The 23,059-nt window shown below is 40.4% G+C and overlaps 1 protein-coding gene across 2 annotated transcripts in view; it reads left to right on the top strand.

Annotated features, from left to right (window-relative positions):
* Tmbim4 (transmembrane BAX inhibitor motif containing 4) overlaps window positions 1–21,938 on the top strand; it is a 22,794-nt gene extending 856 nt beyond the window's left edge. Inside the window, exons 1-7 of one of the 2 annotated variants that reach the window (XM_005397453.2) lie at window positions 176–555; window positions 8,510–8,618; window positions 9,611–9,716; window positions 13,543–13,576; window positions 15,599–15,716; window positions 20,532–20,577; window positions 21,090–21,938. In XM_005397453.2, coding sequence (XP_005397510.1) covers window positions 477–555; window positions 8,510–8,618; window positions 9,611–9,716; window positions 13,543–13,576; window positions 15,599–15,716; window positions 20,532–20,577; window positions 21,090–21,296 — 699 coding nt within the window. In that variant the 5' untranslated portion in view covers window positions 176–476 and the 3' untranslated portion in view covers window positions 21,297–21,938. Of the gene's footprint in view, window positions 1–175; window positions 556–8,509; window positions 8,619–9,610; window positions 9,717–13,542; window positions 13,577–15,598; window positions 15,717–20,531; window positions 20,578–21,089 lie in introns of those variants that run through there. The other variant, XM_005397452.2, reaches the window with a different exon arrangement.
* Window positions 21,939–23,059: the final 1,121 nt, after the last annotated feature.

Genomic DNA, 23,059 nt, shown 5'->3' with positions numbered 1-23,059 from the left:
GCCCCGCCCGCCCCGGGTCGGGCTGCGCGCGCACCTGCGTGAGCCGCGTTCTCCGCGGGCGCGCCCGGCCGGAAGTGTGCACGCACCTGCCGGAAGTATGCACGCACCTGCCGGAAGTGTGCACGCACCTGCCGGAAGTATGCACGCACCGGCCTCCCGTCGTCGTCTTCCGCAGGGCGTGCGGCGTGACCTGCGTCGGAGTAGTATTCTGGAAGTTGTTGGAAATAAAAGCTTCCCGCGTCAGGCAGAATGCCGCCTCGGTTTAACGTGTCCGTGCGGCGCCCCGCGCCGGCGTCAGCTTGCGTCTACCGTGCGCGGGGTCCTGGAGGTGGAGTCCGTCCCTCCGCTCTAGTCCCGCCGTGCGATCGCGGGCGCTGCCCGGGGTCTCTGGCTTTCTCCGGGCGGCGGGGACTGGTTCTGAGAAAGGAAGCGTGAAGATAGTTCTGATGCATTAAGAATCTTGGTGCCTGGCATCTATGCCTCTACACTGGAGTTTTGAAATTGTTTTGGCAAGTGAGCGGACTTTTAAAAACAATTGGATTGTGGTTTTAGAAAGTACGTAACGTGAAATTTACCATTTTAACCATTTTTAAACTTAGTAGTGTTGAATATGTCGCTGTTGCTCCACACCCATCTCCACAAGTTTTTCTTCTTGCAAAAGTGAAACTGTGCTCCCAGTAAACCGCTCCCCATTCCCTCCTCCCTCCTGCCTCTGCACCCTTCGTTCTAGTTTTTCTTTATGAAGTGGACTGCATTAACTACCTCATACAGACCAGGTAAATGCCTGTATCCCAAGACTCTGGGAAGCTGAGGCAGGCAAGTTGCAACCCAGCCCAGTGGGATTTATGGAGCTTGTCTCTTAAAAAGAAAGAGGGCATCATGTAAGTGAACTATACACTCTTTGTCTTGTCTTTTTTAACTGACTTGAATTAGAATGTCTTTAAGGTGACTTCATGTTGCAGAATGTCAGGATTGTTTAAGGTTGAGTAATACCAACTTTTGTTTATCCTTTCGATGATAGACATTTGTGTTGCTTTTCCCTCGTGGCGCGTGTGAATAACGCTGTTACGAATACTGATGTGCAGATAGCTCTTCCAAAGCCTGCTTTACTTCTTTATAATGTATATACCCAGAAGTGGGATTGCTGGGTTGTGTTGTAATTTTATTTTTGATATTTTAAGGACTTGCTGTATTGTTGCACCATTTTACATTCTTGGCCACAGTGCACAGTTCTGGTTGTTCACACCCTTGCCAATACACACTTTTTCAGTGTGGAAATAGCCATCTGAGGGAGTGTGGAGTGATGTCTCATTTCAGTTTTGATTCGCATTCCCCTAATGATTAGTGATGTCATGAATTTTAAAAATATGCTTTTTCACCGTTTGTGTGTATTCTTTGGAAAAATGTTATTCAAGTCCCTCAGTGAATTTTTAAAAATAGACTTTTAAAAGGCAATTCTAGGTTCAGAGCAAAACTAAACAAAAGATACAGAGTTGTCATATGACTGGATTTGTACCTTTTTTGTAGTCAGGTTACTGACGTCCATAGTGTGCAGTAGGGTTCTCTCTCAGTGTGGTATATTTTATGAGTTTTGACACAGGTATCGTGACATCTGTCCACCTTAACAGTATCGCACAGAACTGTTTCGGTGTCCTAAAAATACTCTGCGCCGGAGAACTCTTTCCCTCATCGCCGAACACTGGCAGCCCCTGGCCTTTTCATTGTCTCTGTAGTTTTCTCTTTTCCAGGATGCCGTACAGTTGGAAGCATACAGTATATGGCTTTTTCATGTTGAATTCTTTCACTTAGTACTGTGCTGTGTATTTAAGATTCCCTACATCTTTTCATTCCCTTGTAACACTAGGAAACACTCCATTGTCTGCGCACAGCAGTTTATTCATTCCTCTGCTGAAGGACGCGCTGGCTGTCTCTAAGTTCTGGCAGTATTGCTGAAACTGTTTTGTAAGCGGCTATGTGCAGGCTTTTGTGTGGACAGAAGTTTCCTGCTTGTTTGGGTGAATACCAAGGTGCACAGTTGCTACGGTAAAAGTGTGCTTAGTTTTGCGAGACACCCCCAAAGTATGTTCCGCGTTTGTGCCGCGTCAGCAGCGCGTGGAAGCTCTTGTTCCTCACCTTGGCAGGATCTGCTGTCGTCAGTGTTGTGGGTTTGGCCGTTTTAACGGCTGTGTGATGCTATCTTGTGGCTGCTTTAATTTGCAGTTTTCTAATGACTCATGATGTTGACCATTTTTTCATGTTTATTTGCCATCTGTATATTTTCTTTAGGGAGATCTCTGTCTATCTCCTTAAGCCTGATGCCCATATTTTAATAAAATGGTTTACTTATTCTTGAATTTCAAAAACAGTTTATGTAATTTGGACGATAGCCTTTGTTTGATATTCTTTTGCAAATATATCCTGTCAGTTGTAGCTGGTCTTCTCATTCTCTTTTATTTATTTGTTTATTTATTTAGTTATTTAGTTATTAGAAACAGGGACTCGTTATATAGTTCAAGCTGTCCTTAAACTCACTATGTAGTCCAGGCTGGTCTTGAACTTGTGGCGATCCTCCTGCCTTAGCCTCCCAAGTGTTGGAATTACAGGTGTGTGCCTCTGTGCCTGGTTTCCTTTTCTCATTCTTTTTAATATTTTTGTATATTTTGAGACAGGGTCTTGCTATATAGTTTAGTCTGGCCTTGAACTCTGTATGTAGCCCAGGCTGGCTTGGTACTTACAGAAATCCTCCTGCCTCAGCTTCCTAAGTGCTGGGGTTACAGGTGTGCGCCACCCTCTTGTCTATTTTAAAATCAGGTTAGTTTTTGCTTTTATTAAGTTGTAGCATTTTTTTTTATATAGCCGAGGTATTATCCTCTTACAAATATATGATTTGCGAATTTTCAGAAATTTCTATAGATGTGGTATTGAGTTTTTAAATAGAAGATATTCATTAAAGAGACCTTGAAACTTCCATTAAGGAGATATTTGAATCATTAATATGCATTTAATAAATAAAATATTTTTGAGCAACCCCTTCTCCATGTAAAGACAGTGTGATATTAATAATTTTTGGAAATCACAGCCACTCTTTTTAAGGCATTAGTTAAGTTGGTCAGTAGGCATACTGATCCGTGACGGCAGATTTATTAAATTCTAAAGTGCCAAGTTTGAGGTGGGGGAGGGAGTTTGTGGAAGGAAGTGAGCATGTGTGAATTGAAGTATTCCGGGAAAACTTCAAGAGTGGAATCCTATTGAAGGGCTGGGTTTGGCCAACTGAAGAAAATCCGGGGGTGAGGGTAAGGAGAGCAAATTTGTGATGAGAAATGGAAGGGTGGAAGTGTCATGCCGTATCATAGTGTTAAAAAAAAAGCCTTTGACATTATTGTTGGAGAATATTACAGTGTAGTAGAAACAGCCCTAATTTAAAGGTCTGAAAATTAAGCATAGTCCTTGTTGACAGTCATAGAGAGGCAGATCACTCTGCCGTTCTAACCCTTACATACCTTCTTTGTTATAGGTGCTGTGATATAGCAGTAGTTGTAAGTGCCAGGCAGTTATTTTCTACAGTGAAGCTTCTCTAACTTAGACTAGAAGTACTACTCCTGGCATTTTGGTGTTATGCTTCAAAAATCTGTAAGAATTGTACAGTTGCTTTTCCTAGAATTACAGTCCGTCAGATAAAATACAGTATATGCACTTTTTTTTTTAAGAAACTAAGTTTCAAAAAAACTTACCTAGTTTTACAGCATAGTTCTTTGCAAGAATGCTGGCACTAAAAACTAGTTTTACCAATGCGTAGAAGAACCCTTCTTTCCATTCCTGCGTATATAGACCTGTTTTGTTTTCTTTTGTTTGTGGTACTGGGGATGAACCCTGGGAACACATTCCCAGCCCTTGAATTCTTTTTTTTTAAATTTTGAGACAAGGTCTTGAAAGTAAGAACAAGTATGTGCATAATGTGGTCCTGTGGATTATAAATTACAGTCCTGAGCCTTCAAAAGTCATGAAGTAGTGTTTCTAAGTAAGTGAGTTTCCCAGTTACTTAGGCTGAGTTTAACCTTGGTGTCCTCCTGCCTTAGCCTCCAAGAGTGCTGGGATTACAAAGGTGAGCCATCACATCCAGCTGTGTGGACTGTTTTTAATGAAGAAGAATTAGTCTTACACTGTACATTAGTGTAGTGCTGCTGGCTGCAGTACCAAATACATGCTCAATAAGCGTTTGTTCGCTACAAGGAGTTATTGGGAGCCCTTCATTTAGGAGCCCTGGAAACTGGACCGGTGAATAAGCTGACTACATTTGTATTGAGTAAGGGATCCCATCTTCATGGGTTCTTTACTAATTAAGAGATTAGTCCAAAAATACTCCATTTCTTTTTAATTTAATAAATTAAAATTCATCTTTAGTTTGTTGATATTGATAACGAGAGATTATTTGGAATTTTTGCTAGACTGGTGATGCAAACAAGCACAACGAAATTCAGCGATCGTAATTCAGTGATTTTAGCTTGTTTACACTGCACTGGTGAGTTACAGTGCACCACTGCCATTGCACGCCAGAGGCCACTCCTGCACCTCCTGGGCACTCTGTTATTTCTCTTGTAAAGATGGTAGAAGTGTGGCAAAATAGGTTTAAACCCCAGGCCTTTGTTTCTGATTCCTTTTCAGATAAATTGTTGTATTTAAGTTTTTGCTTCCTAAGCACATAGCCTGATGGATGCAGTCTGGACCTGTGACAGGGGATGCCGGGAGGGCAGTGTGCTGCCGCTGCCGCAGAGCTACCTCTTCTGGGTATTTGTCCTGCAGAAACTTGCCCCGTCTCGTGCTTTAAGTCCAGCCATCGTTACCAGCTTGTTTTGCATCTCTGCATTTTAAATGTGAGACAGCGGAGAGTTAGCTCACACTCAGAGCGGTGCAAGTTTGTGAGTGAGCATAGCCCCGGGAGGCGTGTGGGCGCAGAGCCATACCGCGATAGAGATTTGAAGTGGAAAGGTCTCTGAAAAATGCTCTGTTTGTTTAAATACAAACTAGCCGTGTGTGATGTGTACATTTTCCAAAAGATACCTGTAAAATGCTACAGATATGTAATAAGGCTCATCGGTGGAGAAACAAATATAAAGCTATAGAAAAACTATATGGGAATGAATTTCTCAATGTACTCTCTGCCTAAAGCACTTCTGTGGTGCTAGTTAAACTAATTTAACTCTTCTACTGCAGTCTGTAATGGATGGTAGTCTCTTGTCTGTTTTAACAGTATGGTATATGTGTATTTTTGTGTTAAGATTTTAATTTATTTTTAAAGTTTTTGTCTCTACGTCTTCGTGTTACAAAACGACCACACTCATCCTAAGGGGTTGGCACGTGTCCGTAACACATCTTGTTACTTTCCTTTCCCCTCCCCTCCCTCATAGGTATGGTTTTAAAAACAAAGATTCTATTATTTCATAGACTCAAGACTGTAACTTACAGCCCATAGGACCATGTTGTGCATGTAATTGCTCTGCAGCTTTGTATTTTCACTTACATCTCACATTAAAAAATACCAGTACACAGAGCTTCATCGCAGTATTTGAAGCAGCTGTGGTCGTCCGTAGCGTGTAGTTACCGTAATCTCACCATCTCCGCGTGATAGTTGTGAGTTTCTTCTTATTCCCTCAAGTAGTGCTTTAGAGAACATCCTTCCGTGTCTTTGTAATTTATCCAAGACTGTTACAGGATACGCTTTTAGAAGTATAACTGTAGGAAGAAAAGATACGTGCATCTTAAGCTGGGTTGCTGTCATCGAGTGTCCCCCAGGGAGATGGTACCTTCACCCACACTGTCATCGCACTGCTTAATCTCTGTCGCTCTCGTAGATTAGGAGTGGCACACATTTTCTACAAGGTCCACAGGGTAAATCTTTTTAGCTTTGTGGGCTGTGTGGTCTCTGTCCCTTTTCTTCAACCCTGCTACAACTGTTCAAAAGTTGTAGAAGATATATAACCAGTAAGTGTGACGAGGTCCCAAGAAAACTTATAAATACCAATAAACTTTAATGATAATAATTTTTAAAAGCCCATAGTGGGCTGGATTTGGCCAGAGCGCTGTCATTTGCTGGATCTTGTGTGGGTTAAAAGAAAATTCCCTTGTTTTAGTTTGTGTTTCTTTAGCTGTGTGAGTGAAGGTGAGCGTTTTCTTCATAGAACTTACTTGGGCTCTTAGTGGATGTTAGAAATAGAGCGAAGGACAGTGTCCTGGTCTTGAGAGTGGTCACTCGGGTGGGAGTGAGAAAGCCGCACCCGGAAGAGGTGCACAGTGAGTGGATTACCAGCCCTGAGACGCTGTCGGGGGAGAGGGCCTGAGGGGTGACTAGAAGCAGGGGTTGAGCTGGCGCCTCTTCTGCTGAAGGCACAGGACGCCGCAGGGGTGTGGCAGCTGCTTGGTATGAGAAGGAGCCAGCCAGGGCGCTACTGTCGAATACTTTGTAACAATCACCCAAAATGTAGTGGTTTAAGACTACAAATATGTGTCATGCCAGTTTGTGAGGGTGGAGGAGCCGGGGCGTGGCTGGCAGGGTGGTTCTGACCCGGGAGCTCGGTGAGAGTTCAGCCTGGGTGTCGGGCAGCTTGCAGGCCTTTAGACTCCCCTGGGACGAGGGCCTGCGCCTGGAAACTCGTGATTGCCGAAGGAGCCGCAGTGCCTTCCCGCCCAGACCCTCCGTGCGGCTCCTAGCCTCGCTCTCGGCGCTGGAGCTGCCGGCCCGGGCCAGCCGCCCGTGAGGGCGAGGAGGGAGCCGCAGGGCCTTCTGTGCCTCAGTCCCGGACGTCACACACACCGTCACCTCTTCCTTTGGTAGAGCGTGTACCGAAAGGCCTAATGTTTATTTGAGTATGTTTGCGTAGCCGACATTAAAAGACTCGCATAATGCACGTTCGGGTGTGCATGGTTTTCTCTGCATAGTGCCACTAAGGATAATTCGCATGTTTAGTTCTTTGCTAATCTTCATGTTTTACACACCGGGTTGGAAAAGGGTGAGTTAGTCTCTACTACTAGGGAGTTTTTATGCTTCATAGTCCAATGGGGGTAAAGGGCAAGTAGGCTTATTAGTTACAAAGCCATGAGAATCCCTTGGGAACACGAAGGAGAAACATCTCATTCACACTAGAGGACCAAGAAAGGCCAATCCTTGAAAGATGATTGGTTAGTAGCTAAAGGTGTGAAACAAGAATGTGCTTTTCCTGCCTCAGCCTCCCCAGTAGCTGGGATTGTAGTGTTTTAAATTTTATTTTTAATTTACACATAATAATTGTACATATGGGATAGAGTGTGATATTTAGGTACGTATGTACATTGTATAATGATTAATTCAGCGTAATTAGTATATCCAGCAACACTTTGTAGTGATAACATTCAAAATCCTCTCTTCTAGCTGTCCTGAAATAGCCCTTCTAATTAGCGGTAGTCCCTCTAATGTGTAATAGACAGTAATACATGTAGATATCACTACAAACGGGGCGGGGATGAATATTCCGCAAAGGCCCGTGTGTTAAAAGGTTTGTCCTCAGGGTGGCGCTACTGGGAAGTAGTGGCGCCTCTCGAAATGGGGCCTTAGGTCCAGAGGGCTTCCCCTTGAAGGGCTGTGCGACCCGGCGGCCGTCCTGGCCCTTTGCTCCCTGGCCGGGAAGTGGGGCCCTTGCTGCACCAGCTGCCGCCGCCGTGCCGTGTGCCGCCTTGCCCCCCGCCGGGCTCCAGCCAGCGGGCCCAGCTGGCCAGAGGCTGGGAACTCCAAACCGTGGCCTGGATAAACCCTTTCCCTTTCTAAGGCGATTTTTTCAGATATAGTACTTTAAAAATATTTTTAAATCATTCTTAAATTGTTAGGATTTGGAGTTGATTTTATAGGTGTTGATAATAAAAGAGTTTCCTATTGCGGAGACACTAGAGGGATAGGTACTGTAAATAAAGTTTGTATCTTATTTGCTTTTTAAGAATGTTTCATCTGGGGGAAACATTTTTACTGCTATAGATTTTAAGACTAAAAGATTTATATCTAACTATATGCTTTCTATTTCTGCTTTTCAGATCCAAGATAGAGCTATTCTATAAAAAATGTTCTGTTTTTAGTCTTTTGCACAGTTGTATGAGGCATTTGATACTTTCTTTTTATTTTGATGAAAACATTTACAATCTGTCCCATTTACTTAATTTTTTGTTTGTTTGTTTTGTTTTGTTTTTCCCGGTATGGGGAATCGAACTCACGATCTTGTGCTTGCCAGGCAGGCGCTGTGCTGCTGAGCTAAACCCCCCGCCCTTAATTTTTAAACTTAATGAATTTTGGGGGATTAGATATCCCCTACAATTTTTTTAATTATTTGGGAGGCATTTCCTCCCTAGTTTCAGTTATAGATTCCATTATTTAGATTGTTTTAAGAAAGAATCCATGTAGTAATTTAATTTTTCTAAGAAGAAATTTGATCATGTAGTTCTGTGATAAATACCTAAGCAAATAGTCATATGTAATATTTTTCTCTTTTAGGCTTTCTCAGGAAAGTCTACAGTATCCTGTCTCTGCAAGTTCTCTTAACTACAGTAACCTCTGCAGTGTTCTTATACTTTGAGTCTGTACGAACATTTGTGTTTGAAAGGTAAGGTAATGAGATGATTCTCAAGTATTTTCAGATATTGCATATGATTGAAAGGGCATATATTTTTAAAAAGTTCTTTATTTTCTTATTGGCTTCTGAGGTGAAATGTAAAAAAAATCATTATGTAACTTCTACAAGTTAAGTTAGTTTTGTTTTTGGTAAAGGAAAATATCCCACAGCAGGGTGTGTTCTCTTTTTAGTTTATAGTTTCTTAGCATTAAGCCCTTATCTCCTGAAAGAATAGTAAGAATTTTTACTGCATGTAATTTGTCTTAATTATTTTTTGTACTGTATTAGACTACTTACCCTAACCCCAAAGCCTACAAAAGTGCTCAAAAAAAAAAGATTACCTAATAAATGCATGCTTATTTTAGTTTTGTCTGGTGAGTAGGATAATTTTACTGAGAAGTTTCCAGAAGGGCCCCTATTGATTGGTCCTTAATAGAGATTTTATCTCCAATGTAATTATTTCTGTGGCTAAAAATACCATTTCTTTATATTAAAGGAAAGGAAAAATAGAGAGTATTTTCTTAGAAGTAAAGAATTTCTATTTTCCTTTCCTTACCAAAGAAGAGTCTTAAGCATTAGTTCACTATTTGGTGTAAAATAATTTAAAGTAGAGTCATATGGTAAATACCTAAAAAAATGGTTATGTGTAAAATTTATTTTTTGTTTATTTTGTTTATTTTTTATTTGTTTTTTAGTTATACAGTAATTACAAACATTACTCAAATGGATAGAAAATCTTGGAGTAATAAAGGAATGTCTCTCCCTATCACTGTGGGCTTTTTTCTTTTTGTCCCACTGATTTTCACCTCACCCCCCGCAGATTTTCCAGGTATAAAAATATTCCTCTTGATAGTTTGGTATGGATCATTTTAGATTTTTTCGTATACTTTTATAAACGTAAAAAGTAGATAAATTTTATTAAGTTGGATAGCACTGTTCATGCTATTTTAACACTTGAAATGTTGCGATATCATGTCTTTTAGTCCTGCCTTAATTTTGGTGTTTGCCTTTGGAGCTTTGGGTTTGATGGTTGCGCTGGCTTTGTACAGACACAAGCATCCCCTCAACCTGTACCTGCTCTTTGGCTTTGTGAGTACCTCGACAGTGTGTATTCTTTTAACATTTAGCCTGACTTTTCAAAATACTTATTTAAGTGAATGATGAACAAAATTGAGTTTTCTATTAAATTAGAGTATTTTAGGAAATTATTTGTAATTTGTAGTCTTTTAGAATTTTTAAAGATTTGTTAATTTCAACAGAGTTTCTTTCAGTCTTAGGATTTAGTGGAAAAAGTGTTGAATGGGAATCAGATGACTATCTGGTTGTGTGCTATTTAGCAAAGCACTTAGCTTTTCTTATATGCCAAATGAAAGTATTAAGATAGATAATCCCTGTGATACATTCTACCTCAAATAGTCTGTGATGAGGGCCGTTACATTGTAGCCTTAATTTCATGGAACTTAAATTCTTTTTCTTATTTTATTTTATTATTTTATTTTTGTGGTACTAGGGATTAAACCTAAGGCCTTTGCTCTGAGCTACACCCACAGCTCTTCCTTTATTTTTTATTTTGAGACCGGTCTCATTAAGTCACTGAGTTTCCCAGGCTGGGTTTGCTCTTGTGATCCTCCTGCCTCGGCCTCCTGGGTTTACAGCGAGGTGCCTAGCTTGGAGAACTTGACGTTAGATTTGTTGAGATAGTTATGAAAATTAAGACTTCAGCTGTCACCTCTAAAAATTAAATCTTTGGTTGAGTAAGATTGTACGGCTCACCATATTTTTGATCATCTCATAGGACTTTGAGTTCTAAAGTGGAAATTTACTTCCAAACATTCCAAACTAGTAAGAAGAATGTTTGCAGTCAAGTAAGAGTGCAAACGCTGTTGGTGAGATTAAAATGCTTCAAATTAAAGAAAGCTTGTGGGTTCTTTCTTTTAATTTTGCTCTTCAGTACTCCATTTCTGTGGTACATAGTGACTGTACTCGAGTGGGGAGTCGACACGTACATGGAACAGACCTGCATTCTTTCTTCGTGCCTCTTTTCTCCCCTCCTCCTCCTTCCCTCCGTCTCTTGGTTACCTTCCCTTTTGCTAAAGAACTATGTGCCTGCTTCCTATTTATTTTTTATTTTGGTTTTTAAAATTTATTTAAATGTTTTGGGTTTCATGTAACACTATGGTCTCAAGCTGCTGCCATTTTCCTACAGGTGACTCAAGTTTGTACTTCTTTATGGCACAGTAATACTCCACTGAGTCTAAATACATTTCCTTTATCCGTTCATCTGTTGATGGACATAGGAAAGTTTGTGAATTCTTACAGAGTTTGTGTTAACATGATGAAAGAAAAGCTCAAGACTTCGGGAATTGCAGTTATAGGAGATGCTATTCCCTTAAATCCTAACCCCATACGTTTGCAGGTTTGTCACCCCTAACCCAAGGCATCTCCAGCAACAGGGAGTTATTCAAAGATGTAAGAGCGCAGTCACCTGCCAGTCCGGACCCACCAGGTCTTAAGCCAAGGGACTGCGGGAAGAGCCTAGAAATGGCGCTGTTGCAGGGAGTCCGGGGCCGGGGCTTGTAGTCTCTTCTCTCCTGCTCCAGGGTGTCTCTCCTCTGCCTCCTGCCGTCCTTGCACGCTGTGTTCCTTTTTCCTGTCTTCAGTGCTGTGCGACCGACTGCTGGCGCTCATGCTCGCCTCTCAGCCCTCGCGCCCCTGCCGTCACTTGATCTTCTTGACTTTACTTTCCTGAGTGAGAAATCGTCCTACTGGTGCAGCTCCCACTGCGGATCGTGAGCCAGCGCATGCATGGCTGGTTCTTCGGTCGGCTTCCACCTCCTGGGGATGTGCGCCGAGCTGCATACCAGTCAGCGCGTGCCAGGGGCGCTTCCTGAGACGTAAAAAGAGGGTCAAGTCCATTTCGTCTTCAAATCTTCAGAGAGCCTCCTTTAAGAAGGACTGAGTTCGGCGTGGGAAGAGCTTATGGGACAGTTACTGCCCAGCAGGCGTGGCCTTACTAGGAAAGCGTTAGCCACATGCTTAGATAAAATGGTCGTTTATTGCTAAACCTATTCATCATGCCATAGGTAGCATAGTTTAACAGTAAGGAAGTACATAAAATACATTTTTTTTGGATTAGTCTGTGACCTCTAATTTTTTTTGTCTTTCTGCACCCAAGTAAAAGAAGGGGAGTGTGTGTGTGTGTGTGTGTGTGTGTGTGTGTGTGTGCGCGCGCGCGCGCGCTTTTTAAAGAGGGTATTCATTTGGGATAGTGTTCTGTTTACCTAGTCTTATATTTACTCTCATTTATATTGTCATATCTCCCTCAGATACCTGAATGGGGGGAAGGTGGGATTTCTTTTCTAAAATTATATCATGAATGTCAAGAGTATAGTATAACTCTATTCCTCACCAAAGAATATTTCTGTCATCTTTCGCTGCACCTTCCCTGATACTCCCATAACATTAAAACATGGCCACAGCTTTACTGCCTCCACATCTATCTGTAATTCCTAAAACCACTTGGCTTTTGTTCAGTGTTCTGTTGATTTCAGGTAGGAAGGGGTACAGGGAAAGCTTTTACCAAAAGTGTATCGCACAGCTTCTGTTGTTACTTTTGGCTTTGCTTTTGTTGTATGGTCTATCAGATGGTTGGTAAAATCCAATGAGAATAAGCATATAAGACAAAGTAAAATAATGTAATTAGGAGGAAAGCAAGGATACAAGACAATCTTTAATATTCCCCCAATTTTTAATTTAGGACATGAGTTCAAATATTTTATATAGAATATGAGTTCAACTACATGTGTCATGGGTCAAACAGTGACAAAATAACAGTGGCTTAAACAAGGTAGTTTCTCTTTCATATAAGAATCTGAATGACTAATGAGGTTATCAAGGGCCCAGGCCCCCACTATGGTTGAGGTATTCCTAAAGTTTTGCATAGAGCTGGGGATATAGCTCAGTGGCACAATGCCTTGCTTCGTAAGCACAAGGTCCTAAGTTTGATTCCCAGTACCAAAAAAAAAAAAAAGAGAGAAAGAAAAAAGAAACAAGAGAGTTGAGATCTCTAGGTCTTGGGGGCTGGGGATATGGGTCAGTGGTGCAAGCGCCTGCCTGGCAAGTGTGAGATTGTGAGTTGGATTTCCGGAAGCAAAAAGTCGCATGATATAAGATAGCTCACTACCATGTCCATGTAGTACTAGTTACCAAGCAAGAAAAAAAAAAAAGATAGGAAAAGTGGGAGAGCAAACTTTATGCTTTTAGAGCACAATCTAGAAGTTGTGTACTTCTCTACTCACATTAAATTGGCTAGAATATAGTCATGTAACCAGACCTAGCAGCAAGGGAGAATAAAAAATGTAATGTTTAATCTGAACAGTCAGGTATCCAGGTAATAATTCTATTACTAAGGAAGAAAGTAAAACTGGATATTGACAGTTTTAGGACTTCCACATCAAAGTACTACCTAATTATTTTTTCTTCTAAATGTTTGAGATACTGAAGTTTTTCTAAATGATTTTCAGAGAAAATGGAATTTTCTATGTAATTTCTGCTGTATAATCTCCCTTTCTACTATATAATCTCAAATTCTTACAGATGTGAAAAGTCTGATTAGAGCATAAAGAGTAATGGAACCATATTTAAATGCTAATTAAATGAGTATATTTAAATAAAGAGTGATGGAACCACAAGTAAAATAATGTAATTAGAATTTAAATATACTCACTTGGTGCATCGAGGTCTCATTTCGGATTACGGTGGGCCTAATAGCTGTCCTATGTACTTGACAGGGACGCTTTGAAGGGAAAATGAAATCATTCATAGGGAATCACTTTGAACTACTAGAAGTTAGAAAATGCACATGAGGCAGTGTACGTTTTACATACACTAGTTAATTTCAATTTCTTTTTTATAGACACTTTTGGAAGCTTTGACTGTGGCAGTGGTAGGTAAGCCATGATTCCACTTCTATGTTACAATAACTTTATTGTGCATAAATCTTTTAGGTAAGAGGTATTTGAGATCAAACTTTAACTTCATAGAATGTCATATTTAAAAAGCATGGCATAGGTCAGAGATCGCCCAAAATGTAAATAAAAGTTAAATATTTATACTTTACATAGTAAAGCTGAGCGTACAGGAAGTGGAAAAGTTTAAGGAAAGTAAATGGATGGAGAACAATATTTCATTTCTGTGTACTTATTTATGAAAATAAGACAACCATAGCTAATCATTTCCGTGATTTAAAGGGATCTTGGAGGAATTAAGACCATGTGTTTTGAGCTATGTACCTGAAATGAGCTCCCTCAGAATTGCCTGAGATACTGTTGTATCTTCTGTTTTTTACTAATGACACTACAGAAACAATATTAATTTCTGTTTCTATCTTTCATATTAAATATGTGTTTGAAGGCCAGATATCTGTCCTGTTTGAATTACCCTTTGTAATACCTCAAATAAAAAATCTCAGTAAATTAACAAGACTTATGATTGTCTCAGGGTGGTTACAGTGGGTATCAAACAGGTTAGTGGTAACCATTATCCTGGATAACAGCAAGCTGTTAACAATTAGGGTTAATATATTTATTTCTTCCGATTTTGTCGTTACTGTTCTTAACCTTTCCGTGCAAGTTTTCTGGATTCTGTGTTTTTTTGGCAGGCCACTACTTTTTAATAGAATCAGAATATAAATCAATAGTAAGAAATACTACAACAGAGTTGCAGCCTCTCAGTATAGAAAGGAAGCTTTGATACGTATTAGCTTGTGCGTGTTAGTGCTGCTGTCTCTGTCCGGCACTTACTGCGAATGTTGTGAAGGTCGTCTCTCCCCCTGGTGTCCACCATGTGGAAAGAGGAGAGAGATTTAGGTCAGGTTTATTGGAATTGGGTGGGGTGGGATAACCTGGGAACATTATTTTTCTCTCTAAGTGTAATATTTTTCCCCCTTGATTGAGTACTAAAATTATTAACAAGAAGCAAATTTGATTGTTAAGTTTTATCTTTTCTATGTTCACTGTCCTAATCCTGTCACAAGTAGAGAAATTCGACTAATTTAAGGGGAGAAATAATGTGGATAATTAGTTCTTGAAAATTTAAAAGTTGCTTAAGTGGTTTGGGTTTAAAGCCCTTAATCTCCTTTAAAGAAGTTACAATTTAGCATTTCTTAAATGTTAAGGAGTTGTAGTATAATAGCCATAGCCAACCTGTATGATCATTGTGAAGTTAGAAAAGAGAATTTGGTACGTATTCGGCAAACCTCACAAGAACGTACTCCAAGATAATGCAGATTCAGATGTGACGCAATTAATGATTGTTTTGTGTCCTCTGCAGGCTAGGTAGAGGGCAGGCCACCCCAGAAAGCCCCAGTATTCCCCTTGCTCACTTCCCTTGAGTTGGGCTGATAAACTGGGCACAGCTCACCGGATGACTGCTAACACAGCTACTGTCCAGGAGTTCCCAACCAGCTGGAGGACCCAGGGTCATTCTGTTGGTAGATGAGCCGTAGTGAGCGGGCATCAAAGGTGATGCTGGGCTGCAGTGGGGACAGAATGACCGGACTCATTCTGACCGTATCCCTAAAACTCCTCACTAGTTAACTGTGTAATACCTGTATAGTCATTTCATTAACTGCATCTTAATGTGACCCCTTTATTTTGTGTAAATGAATTTTTGGAGCCTGTTTATAGCATTTATGCTTGTGATTTTACTGCACCAGTATGTTGAAGGCTGGATGAGGAATCTTTTCTTAATTGTTTTTATTGGTGAGTAGCACAGGAGAGCATAAAGCATTTCTATTAAATGCATTCATACTTTTTTTTTTTTTTTTATCCTGGGAATAGAACTCAGGACCTTGTGCTTGCCAGGCAGGCACTTGTCCTGCTGAGCTGTATCTCCAGCTCCTGCATTCCTATTAAAGGCTGTTTTGTAGAGTATGTTTATATATACTTTTAATCAGTGTTTCAATTTTACAGTTACCACCTATGATGTATATGTTGTTCTGCAAGCTTTTATACTGACCACTGCTGTGTTTCTTGGTATGACTGTATATACTCTGCAATCCAAGAGGGACTTCAGCAAATTTGGAACAGGGTAAGTTACTTGTTCTTGGATATATCAGGTAGATGTCTTTAACTTCAGGTGGTTTTGAGAGAAGAGCTGTACTGTTAGCTTTGGCTGTCTTAAGCTGGAGGGCATTCAGAGGTCATCTCTGTGTACGCGGGCCAGGCCCTACTTTCCCAGAGCAAAAACAGGAGATGGAAAGTAGCTTTGAGTCATTTCCTTCCTCCTGTAATGAAACTCAGTGCCAAAAAAGTGCAGTTTTCCAGAGGAGGTAGGCTTATATGTTTTATCAACACTGTGGAATTTATTGAGATTATCTCAGTCTTTGTCTTAGAATAAACGTGGCCAAGAGCATACATATCTTTGGCAGTGGCAGGGTAATTGCCCTAGAAGTTGGAAATGTCTGCATGAACATTCAGAGCTTTTTGATCTATGTAGAATAACCTGTATCCTTTTTCAAACAAATAAAGATATTTAGTGGTCCTTTTTATATTGGGGTAATGGTTGTGTTGCCCTTACCTGGTAAGAATTCAGAATTTAAGCTCACAGTGGCTTCCTGTTGAGAGTTACCCAACCGACTTCTGTTCTTTTTCCTGTTACAACACTAAATGTTTACAAATTCTACTCTTACAACACTTTCTTCCCCCTTCCCTTTTGTTTTCTGGTAGTTCAAATTACCAGAAATGTCTACTGAGATAAAATACAGTTATGCAAGCTGCGTAACTAGTTTTATTAGAATGGAGTTTGGCTTGGGAAGGGACATTTCTTCTCCCTCCTCTGAGGACATGTGTGTGTGTGTGTATTTGTGTGGTGTGTATGGTAAAAGGTCTGCTCTCCTTCCCCTTCCAATCCCAGTCTCCAGCTGCCTCCCGTTCTCCGGTCCATTCCAGTATCCCGCTCATCCTCCGGTAAACAAGCTCCCCTGTGTGTCAGCCTCTTCGTGGTAAATTACATTTACTGATACAACTGATGTTACAATTATACATAGTTCTGACAGCACGTACTTCTGAAGGCTTTGTACAGCTGGCTACTTCTGATAATTCTTTTAGTTTATTTCCTTGTACGTTTATTTTTTAAGTGTGTAATTATCCTTAAAAATGACTTGTTGTATTTTCCTGAGGCCTAGGTTGAAGGTCCGTTCTTTCATAGTTATGTGGGTTTACTGCTGCCTGTCAGTACTAGATTGGGTCCACTTGAAACTAAAGTTACAGCTCACAATGTTTTCCTTCAGGGGTTGTGAATTGAGATTACAAATCTGTAAAGGGTTAGATTCTGGTCATATTTTCTCAGAGGTGTTCCTCCCTTTACCCTTGTTTTGTGCAATGATAACTTTTCTTGTAGAATCTGAGTAGAGTTAGGGAGGTGATGTATGGTTGTCCCTGACACTCAGGTTATATATGCTTTGGGTAAGTCCAGCAGCAGTACCATCGTTGACTTTGGATTTCTACTTTTACCTAGATTTTGGCTTGACATTTCTGTCTTGTCAGTGATGCTTTTAAGAAAGTTTTATTTTTTTCTTTTTTTTTTGTTGAGACAGAGTCTCGCTATGCAATTCAGGCTGGCCTTGAGCTCACTTTGTAGCCCAGGCCCGTCTTGAACTTGCAAGGATCCTCCTGCCTCAGCCTTCGGAATGCTGGGATTACAGGCGTGCACCACCACGCCCAGCTGTTTTCTTTTTAATCCATCATTTTAGTTGTTTTGGGAATGTGGTGGATTGATAACTGGTGATCAGCTTGTAACACCCAACTGAACTGAACCAGCAGGGTGCTGGGTATGGAAGGCCCACTTGGGGATTGCTGCTGGAAGCATAACAGGCAGAGCTGGAGAGGAATGAAGTTTAGAAGCTGCTAGGGAGCTGCTGGTTCTCTTGGGGCTGTTGGTTTTCCTGGAGGAGCTTGTCATGCGGGCTTTCCTGATAGGAACATGGCTGTTCTCAGCATTGAAGGAGTTCGGGACCTTGTTGTCATGAGGATGGCTATGGTTCACTTTGGGGGAGCTCTGGTCTTCACTTTGAGCGTTGCTTCCTGGGTCCAGTGCAGATCCCTCAGCCTGTTAGCACAGATCCTTCATCCCGCTGGCACAGACTTTCTAGATTCCACCACTGACCTTTGGGCCTTCCCAGCACAGATCCGTGAAATAGGCCCGCATGAGACACTGTCATGGGCTCTAGGCCTCCAGCTGGACTCACAGGAGGCATTGCTATGGGCTCTAGGTCTTCAGCTGGACTCATGCAGGATGTTGCCCTGGGATCCAGGCCCTCAGCTGGATTCTTTGGGTCTTTAGTGTGTGGACAGATTTTCTGTACTCTTTTGAACTTGATTCTTGGGGTGACTATTATAAAATAATCCTGCAAATTATGTGTCCTGTATTTATTGTTCTCCTTGCAAACCCTGACTACAACAGAGGGTAAGGAATGAGGGTGGGAATTGGTCTGAATACTCTTGTTTCTATAATACTGGAAGCAGACCACTTTCAAAATTATCTCTTACCTGTGTTACTACAACCACCTTTTCTTTATCTTCCCAATTTCCAATCTATTCACCAAGCAACTGAGTGATACTTACAAAATACAAACTTGATCACAGCATATTTAAATTAAATTCAGCACTTCACTGTTGCTTAGGGATAGGGCCCAATTTTCCATTGAATTACTTTTGTTGCCGTCAGTCATGAGATGTTGTCATCTAATCACCCTCTAGAAAAATCTCAGTGATGATTGTATTTTGGTGAGTATGCCACAGGTTCAGGTTCCCAAGAGGGGCACTTCACTGACTTTTAAACAAAACTTAAAGGTACTAATTATTGTGAAGTCTCAAAGTCAAAAGTTGTGTAGCCTGTGTGCCAAAAGCAAAGACTGAGCAAAAAGATTTTCTTCAAAAAGGTTTATAGGCTGTTTATTGAAACCTGTTTATGGGATGTAGTGAGTGGGGACTCAAGAAATACATGTTAAATGTATGGTAGCAGCAGGCAGCGGTGGCAGTGTTCCATGTATTGACTCATAGCTGTAATGGTTTTTTCAACCACGTTGTTATTTATTATCATTCATTGTCCTGTAGCAGTTTTGTCACAAAAGGAATGAATCTTACAACTATGTATGGTAACTATGGCAACTTGCATTGAAATGCTAGAGCCAGTGTGTACCAGTTTTACATGAAAAAACTTGAAAGTAAGCTGTTAAATTGTTGAAGGCTTAAGACAATCCATGATGTGTTTATTTACACTGCAGAAGCCAGAAAGTGCTACTCGTTAGGGCTTATTTTTGCTCCTCCTGAAGAGCAGTCTACCGGCACATCACTGTGTGATAATTTTTAATCTGTGCTTCTTACTGAGGAAGGAAAAGATATAAATTGTTTTTGCCAGTCCTGTAGATGGAAGTGAGCAAAACCTGTGGCGCTTCTCACTGTCAGAGCTTGCTCTCATTGGTGTTCAGTGAGGTACAAGTCAAGTACTAGCAAAGTAGCAACTTAGGAAGGCCGATAATGGTCTTTAACTCTTCACTTGACGGTTGCTGTATTTACAGAGAATACTGTCGTAAACTGAAAACACGTAGGTTCCAGTTCTTCTCAGAGATTTACTGAATAGCATCTGTGAATGTAAACAACCCTTTTACCATGTACTATGTACTTAAATTTCTGGGAGAGTGGATGCTTAACCAGGGAGTTCAAGCGTGTCAGACTTCTTTTGGAGGTGGAGAAAAAAAATGTATGTTCTAATATTTATTATCCATAGTATCTTTTAATGCACAAATATAGCAACTTTATGTGTCCAGCTGTAGTAAATAGTAGGGTTAAATTAATGGCCAAAGTTCTCTACCAGCCCTATCCTAATCTCCTCTCAGATCTCTCGAGGAACTGCCTGAACATCTTTTGGGAGACACTCTGTTTCTTATGGGTCTCATGTTCCCGGATGTCTCGTGAATGACACACTGTCTGTTATCAGGGACTTGGCCGGAGCGCCCCATCTCCTAAAACAAGCTACAGCGCAGGCTTAAATAAAAGAGACAGCATGTTACTGGGAGTCCAGGAAGATCAAACGCTCTTGGATCTAGAACAAGGATTTTTCTGGATCACCAGTATTTATTGGCTCTTTCACAATTCAGCGGGAGTGCAAGAAGTGGAGGGCACATCTGAGGCAAAAGGCCCCCCAAAATGAGTGGGGCTTTAAGTTAAAGCAAAGGCAGTAAATCTAGCTAATTAAGAGAAGAACTGTTTGATCTGTAGGGTTGATGGTTTATTGTCCATGAATCCTTTGAGATCCAGCCGCCCGTAGCTGCAGCATTTTCCTGTCTTTAAACCTGTGAGCTTCCCAGTGTATCCGGAGAGCACTGTGTTTAACAGCTTCGCCCTGGCACAGCCCAGTCCCCAGCGGGCCTTTGTTTCAGACTGGGGTTTTTGTGATAGCCTTGAACACTAACAGCGACTGCCTGCAAAGCAAAGAGCAAGTGTGCCACTCTCCATTAAAAAAAGATTCAGTTCCCTGAATTCAAGGTTCCTCTCATATAACGTACCTGTGTTCGGTACCATCTCGCCCTCTTAGCCTTACCCTATGTGAACTGAGCTCTCTGTTGTAAAAGTACTGATTCTCTTTTCTAATCTCAGACCTAGGAGACTCATGTCTTTTCCCTGTATCTATGAAACTATGTCAGACTACCTTAGTTTTAAAAAGGGGGGAGGGATGTTGTAAATATTTATTGTATATTTATGAATTCTTACACTTTGGTTTTTGGTAAAAATTTGAATGAATTCATTTCTTCAGAAAATATTGAGTGGGTCTACCTCAGGGTTTTTTTTTGTTTTTGTTTTGTAAGACAGAATATTCGACTTTAATAAAACTTTGTTTTTATAGGCTGTTTGCTGTTCTGTGGATTTTATGCCTGTCAGGGTTCTTGAAGGTAAGTTGCTTTAGAATGGCTAATTTGAAATGTAAGTCTGGTTATGTTGATGTAAAAGGTACTTGGTTATATTGATCTGGAAAACTTATATGGAAGGATTACAGAATAGTCTCTGAAACAGTCAAGGCTGTTTATCACTCTTACTGACTGCAAGAGAGATGAGTGAGCAAATGAGTTAAATTACGTAGCAAGAGGCCCACGCATGTAACGGCGGCCAGCCTCCAAGTGGCACATTGAATTCTAAAGAAGAAATGTGTCTTAAAATAATTTGTATTTGGAATGCTCGTTTTCAAAGTTGAGCAGGTAAATTAATAGAGAAAAAGACAGCCATTCATTCATCCCTCCACCAGACAGAAGCAAGCTCGGATCTGCCTTGCCTCTTTGTTTTTAACATAGGTATTCAAAATTGTACGTCGTTAATAAACATGTACATAGCAATAGGTTATTAGTGGAAGTAAGTACTGCTAATATGGTTCCAAATATAATCGTATTCTCTAATCTCTTGCCTGTAGATATTTTTTCATAGTGACACAATGGAGTTGGTCTTGGCTGCTGGAGGAGCCCTTCTTTTCTGCGGATTTATCATTTATGACACTCATTCACTGATGCATAAATTGTCTCCTGAAGAGTATGTCCTCGCTGCGATCAGCCTCTACTTGGATATTATCAATCTGTTCCTACACGTGTTACGGTTTTTGGAAGCAGTAATAAAAAAGTAATTGAAAGCAGTATTTAAGACTATTTCATTAAGTAATAAAGTTTGATATTTAATTAAGTGTTAAATACTTTTATGATCTTTATTAGTATTCTGTGTACTTCTGAGCTTGAAGATCTCACTCTTCTTTATGGTATATCTCATTTCTAAATCCTTAAAAATCAAGTAAGAGATATAAAAATTCTGTCTTTTTTATTTTTCAATCATAAATTGGCTGTACCCAAGTGTTCATTTGCAATTCAGAATAATTTTATATTACAACATCAATGTGTCTTTGGTGATTTAATGTAAATTTCCCTTATGTAACAGATTTGATTTTGATTCTGAAGTACTAGAGTGTACCATTATAAAGTGTAAATCTTTCACTAGATTTTAATCTCATAGAGTTAAAATTATAAAAGATAAACTCCAGAGAATTATTCGGTACTGATTAAAACTATATTCTGTTAATGACATCTTATAAAACTATAAGATTAGTATTAAAATTTAAAGGTCTTCTTGAAAGTCAGATAAAATTTGACAGTACTTTTTTTTTTAAGTACAGGGTTCATTTTAAAATGATGGTCATATTGTTAAAGAACCCCAGAGAGACTGGGCCATCTGACCTGAAGTATATATACTGAAAATAAAAATATTTGGAAAAATGCCTTGTAGTTCCATTTGTGTTTGTCCGTACAGCATATAGGTAAGTATACCAGTGACCCATTTCGGCAAATTTCTTCACTGTCAGGATTCCTCCCTTATCCACAGTTGCATGGTTTGTGGTTTCCATTTCCTAAAGGCCATTGTGGAAAATAAGCGGAAAATTCCAAAAATAATTTACAAAGTTTTAAATTGTATAGGTTCTGTGTAGCACGATACAACATTATGCTGTTCTGCTCTGTCCTCCCTGAGTCATGATCCTCTTGTCCAGTGTATCTACCCTGTACCTACTACCTCCTCATGGGCAGTAGTCTACCTCTATACCACAGTACCCTGTCATTCACCTGACTTCATCTGATCATATAAGCGTCATATCATAAGAGTGAATGCAGTACAGTGTTTTGAGATACCACATCCATAGTCACAATTGTTCTATTTTATTAGTGTTACTCTTACTGTGCTTAGTTTATGTTAAGCTTTATAAGAAGTACACATGTACAGGAAAAAGCAGCATAGATGGGGTTTGGTACTTCTGTGGTTTCAGGCATCCACGGGGGCGCTGGAATGTATCTCTCACAGGTAAGAGGGGACCACTGTATTAGTGTGCCAGGGCTGACATAACAAAGTACCACAGACCAAATGGCTTAAACAGGAATTTATTTTCTTGCAGTTCTAAAGGCTGGGAGTCCAAGAGTTGTGTTTTTTCCTGAAGCCTCTCTCCTCGGCTTGTATATGTAGGATGTCTTCTTGCTGTCTTTACCTGGTCTTCCCCTTTGTGTCCAAATTTTTTTCTAACAAGGAAATCAGTCATTGGATGAGGGCTAACCGTAACGACCTCATTTTTCCGTTTTTTTCTTTTTGAGATAAGATCATGCTATGCAGTTCAGACTTCATTCAGGCTGGCCTTGACCTCACTGTGCAGCCAGGGCTGGTCTCGAACTCACAGCAGTCCTGCCTCATCCCCAGTGCTGGAATTACAGGCATGCACCGTCATTTTCCTTAATTATCTCTTTCAAGACTCATCCCCAAACACATTCATATTCTGAGGTTCCAGAGGTTAGGACTTCATCACAGGGATACAAGTCAGCTGTCAGACTTCACTAAGCATCATTTCCTAGCTATTAA

Source organism: Chinchilla lanigera, unplaced genomic scaffold (assembly GCF_000276665.1).
Source record: "Chinchilla lanigera isolate Chin_1 unplaced genomic scaffold, ChiLan1.0 scaffold00057, whole genome shotgun sequence".
Classification (NCBI taxonomy): domain Eukaryota; kingdom Metazoa; phylum Chordata; class Mammalia; order Rodentia; family Chinchillidae; genus Chinchilla; species Chinchilla lanigera.
Note: the sequence above shows the minus strand (reverse complement) of the source record. Positions and strands in the feature narration are given on the sequence as shown.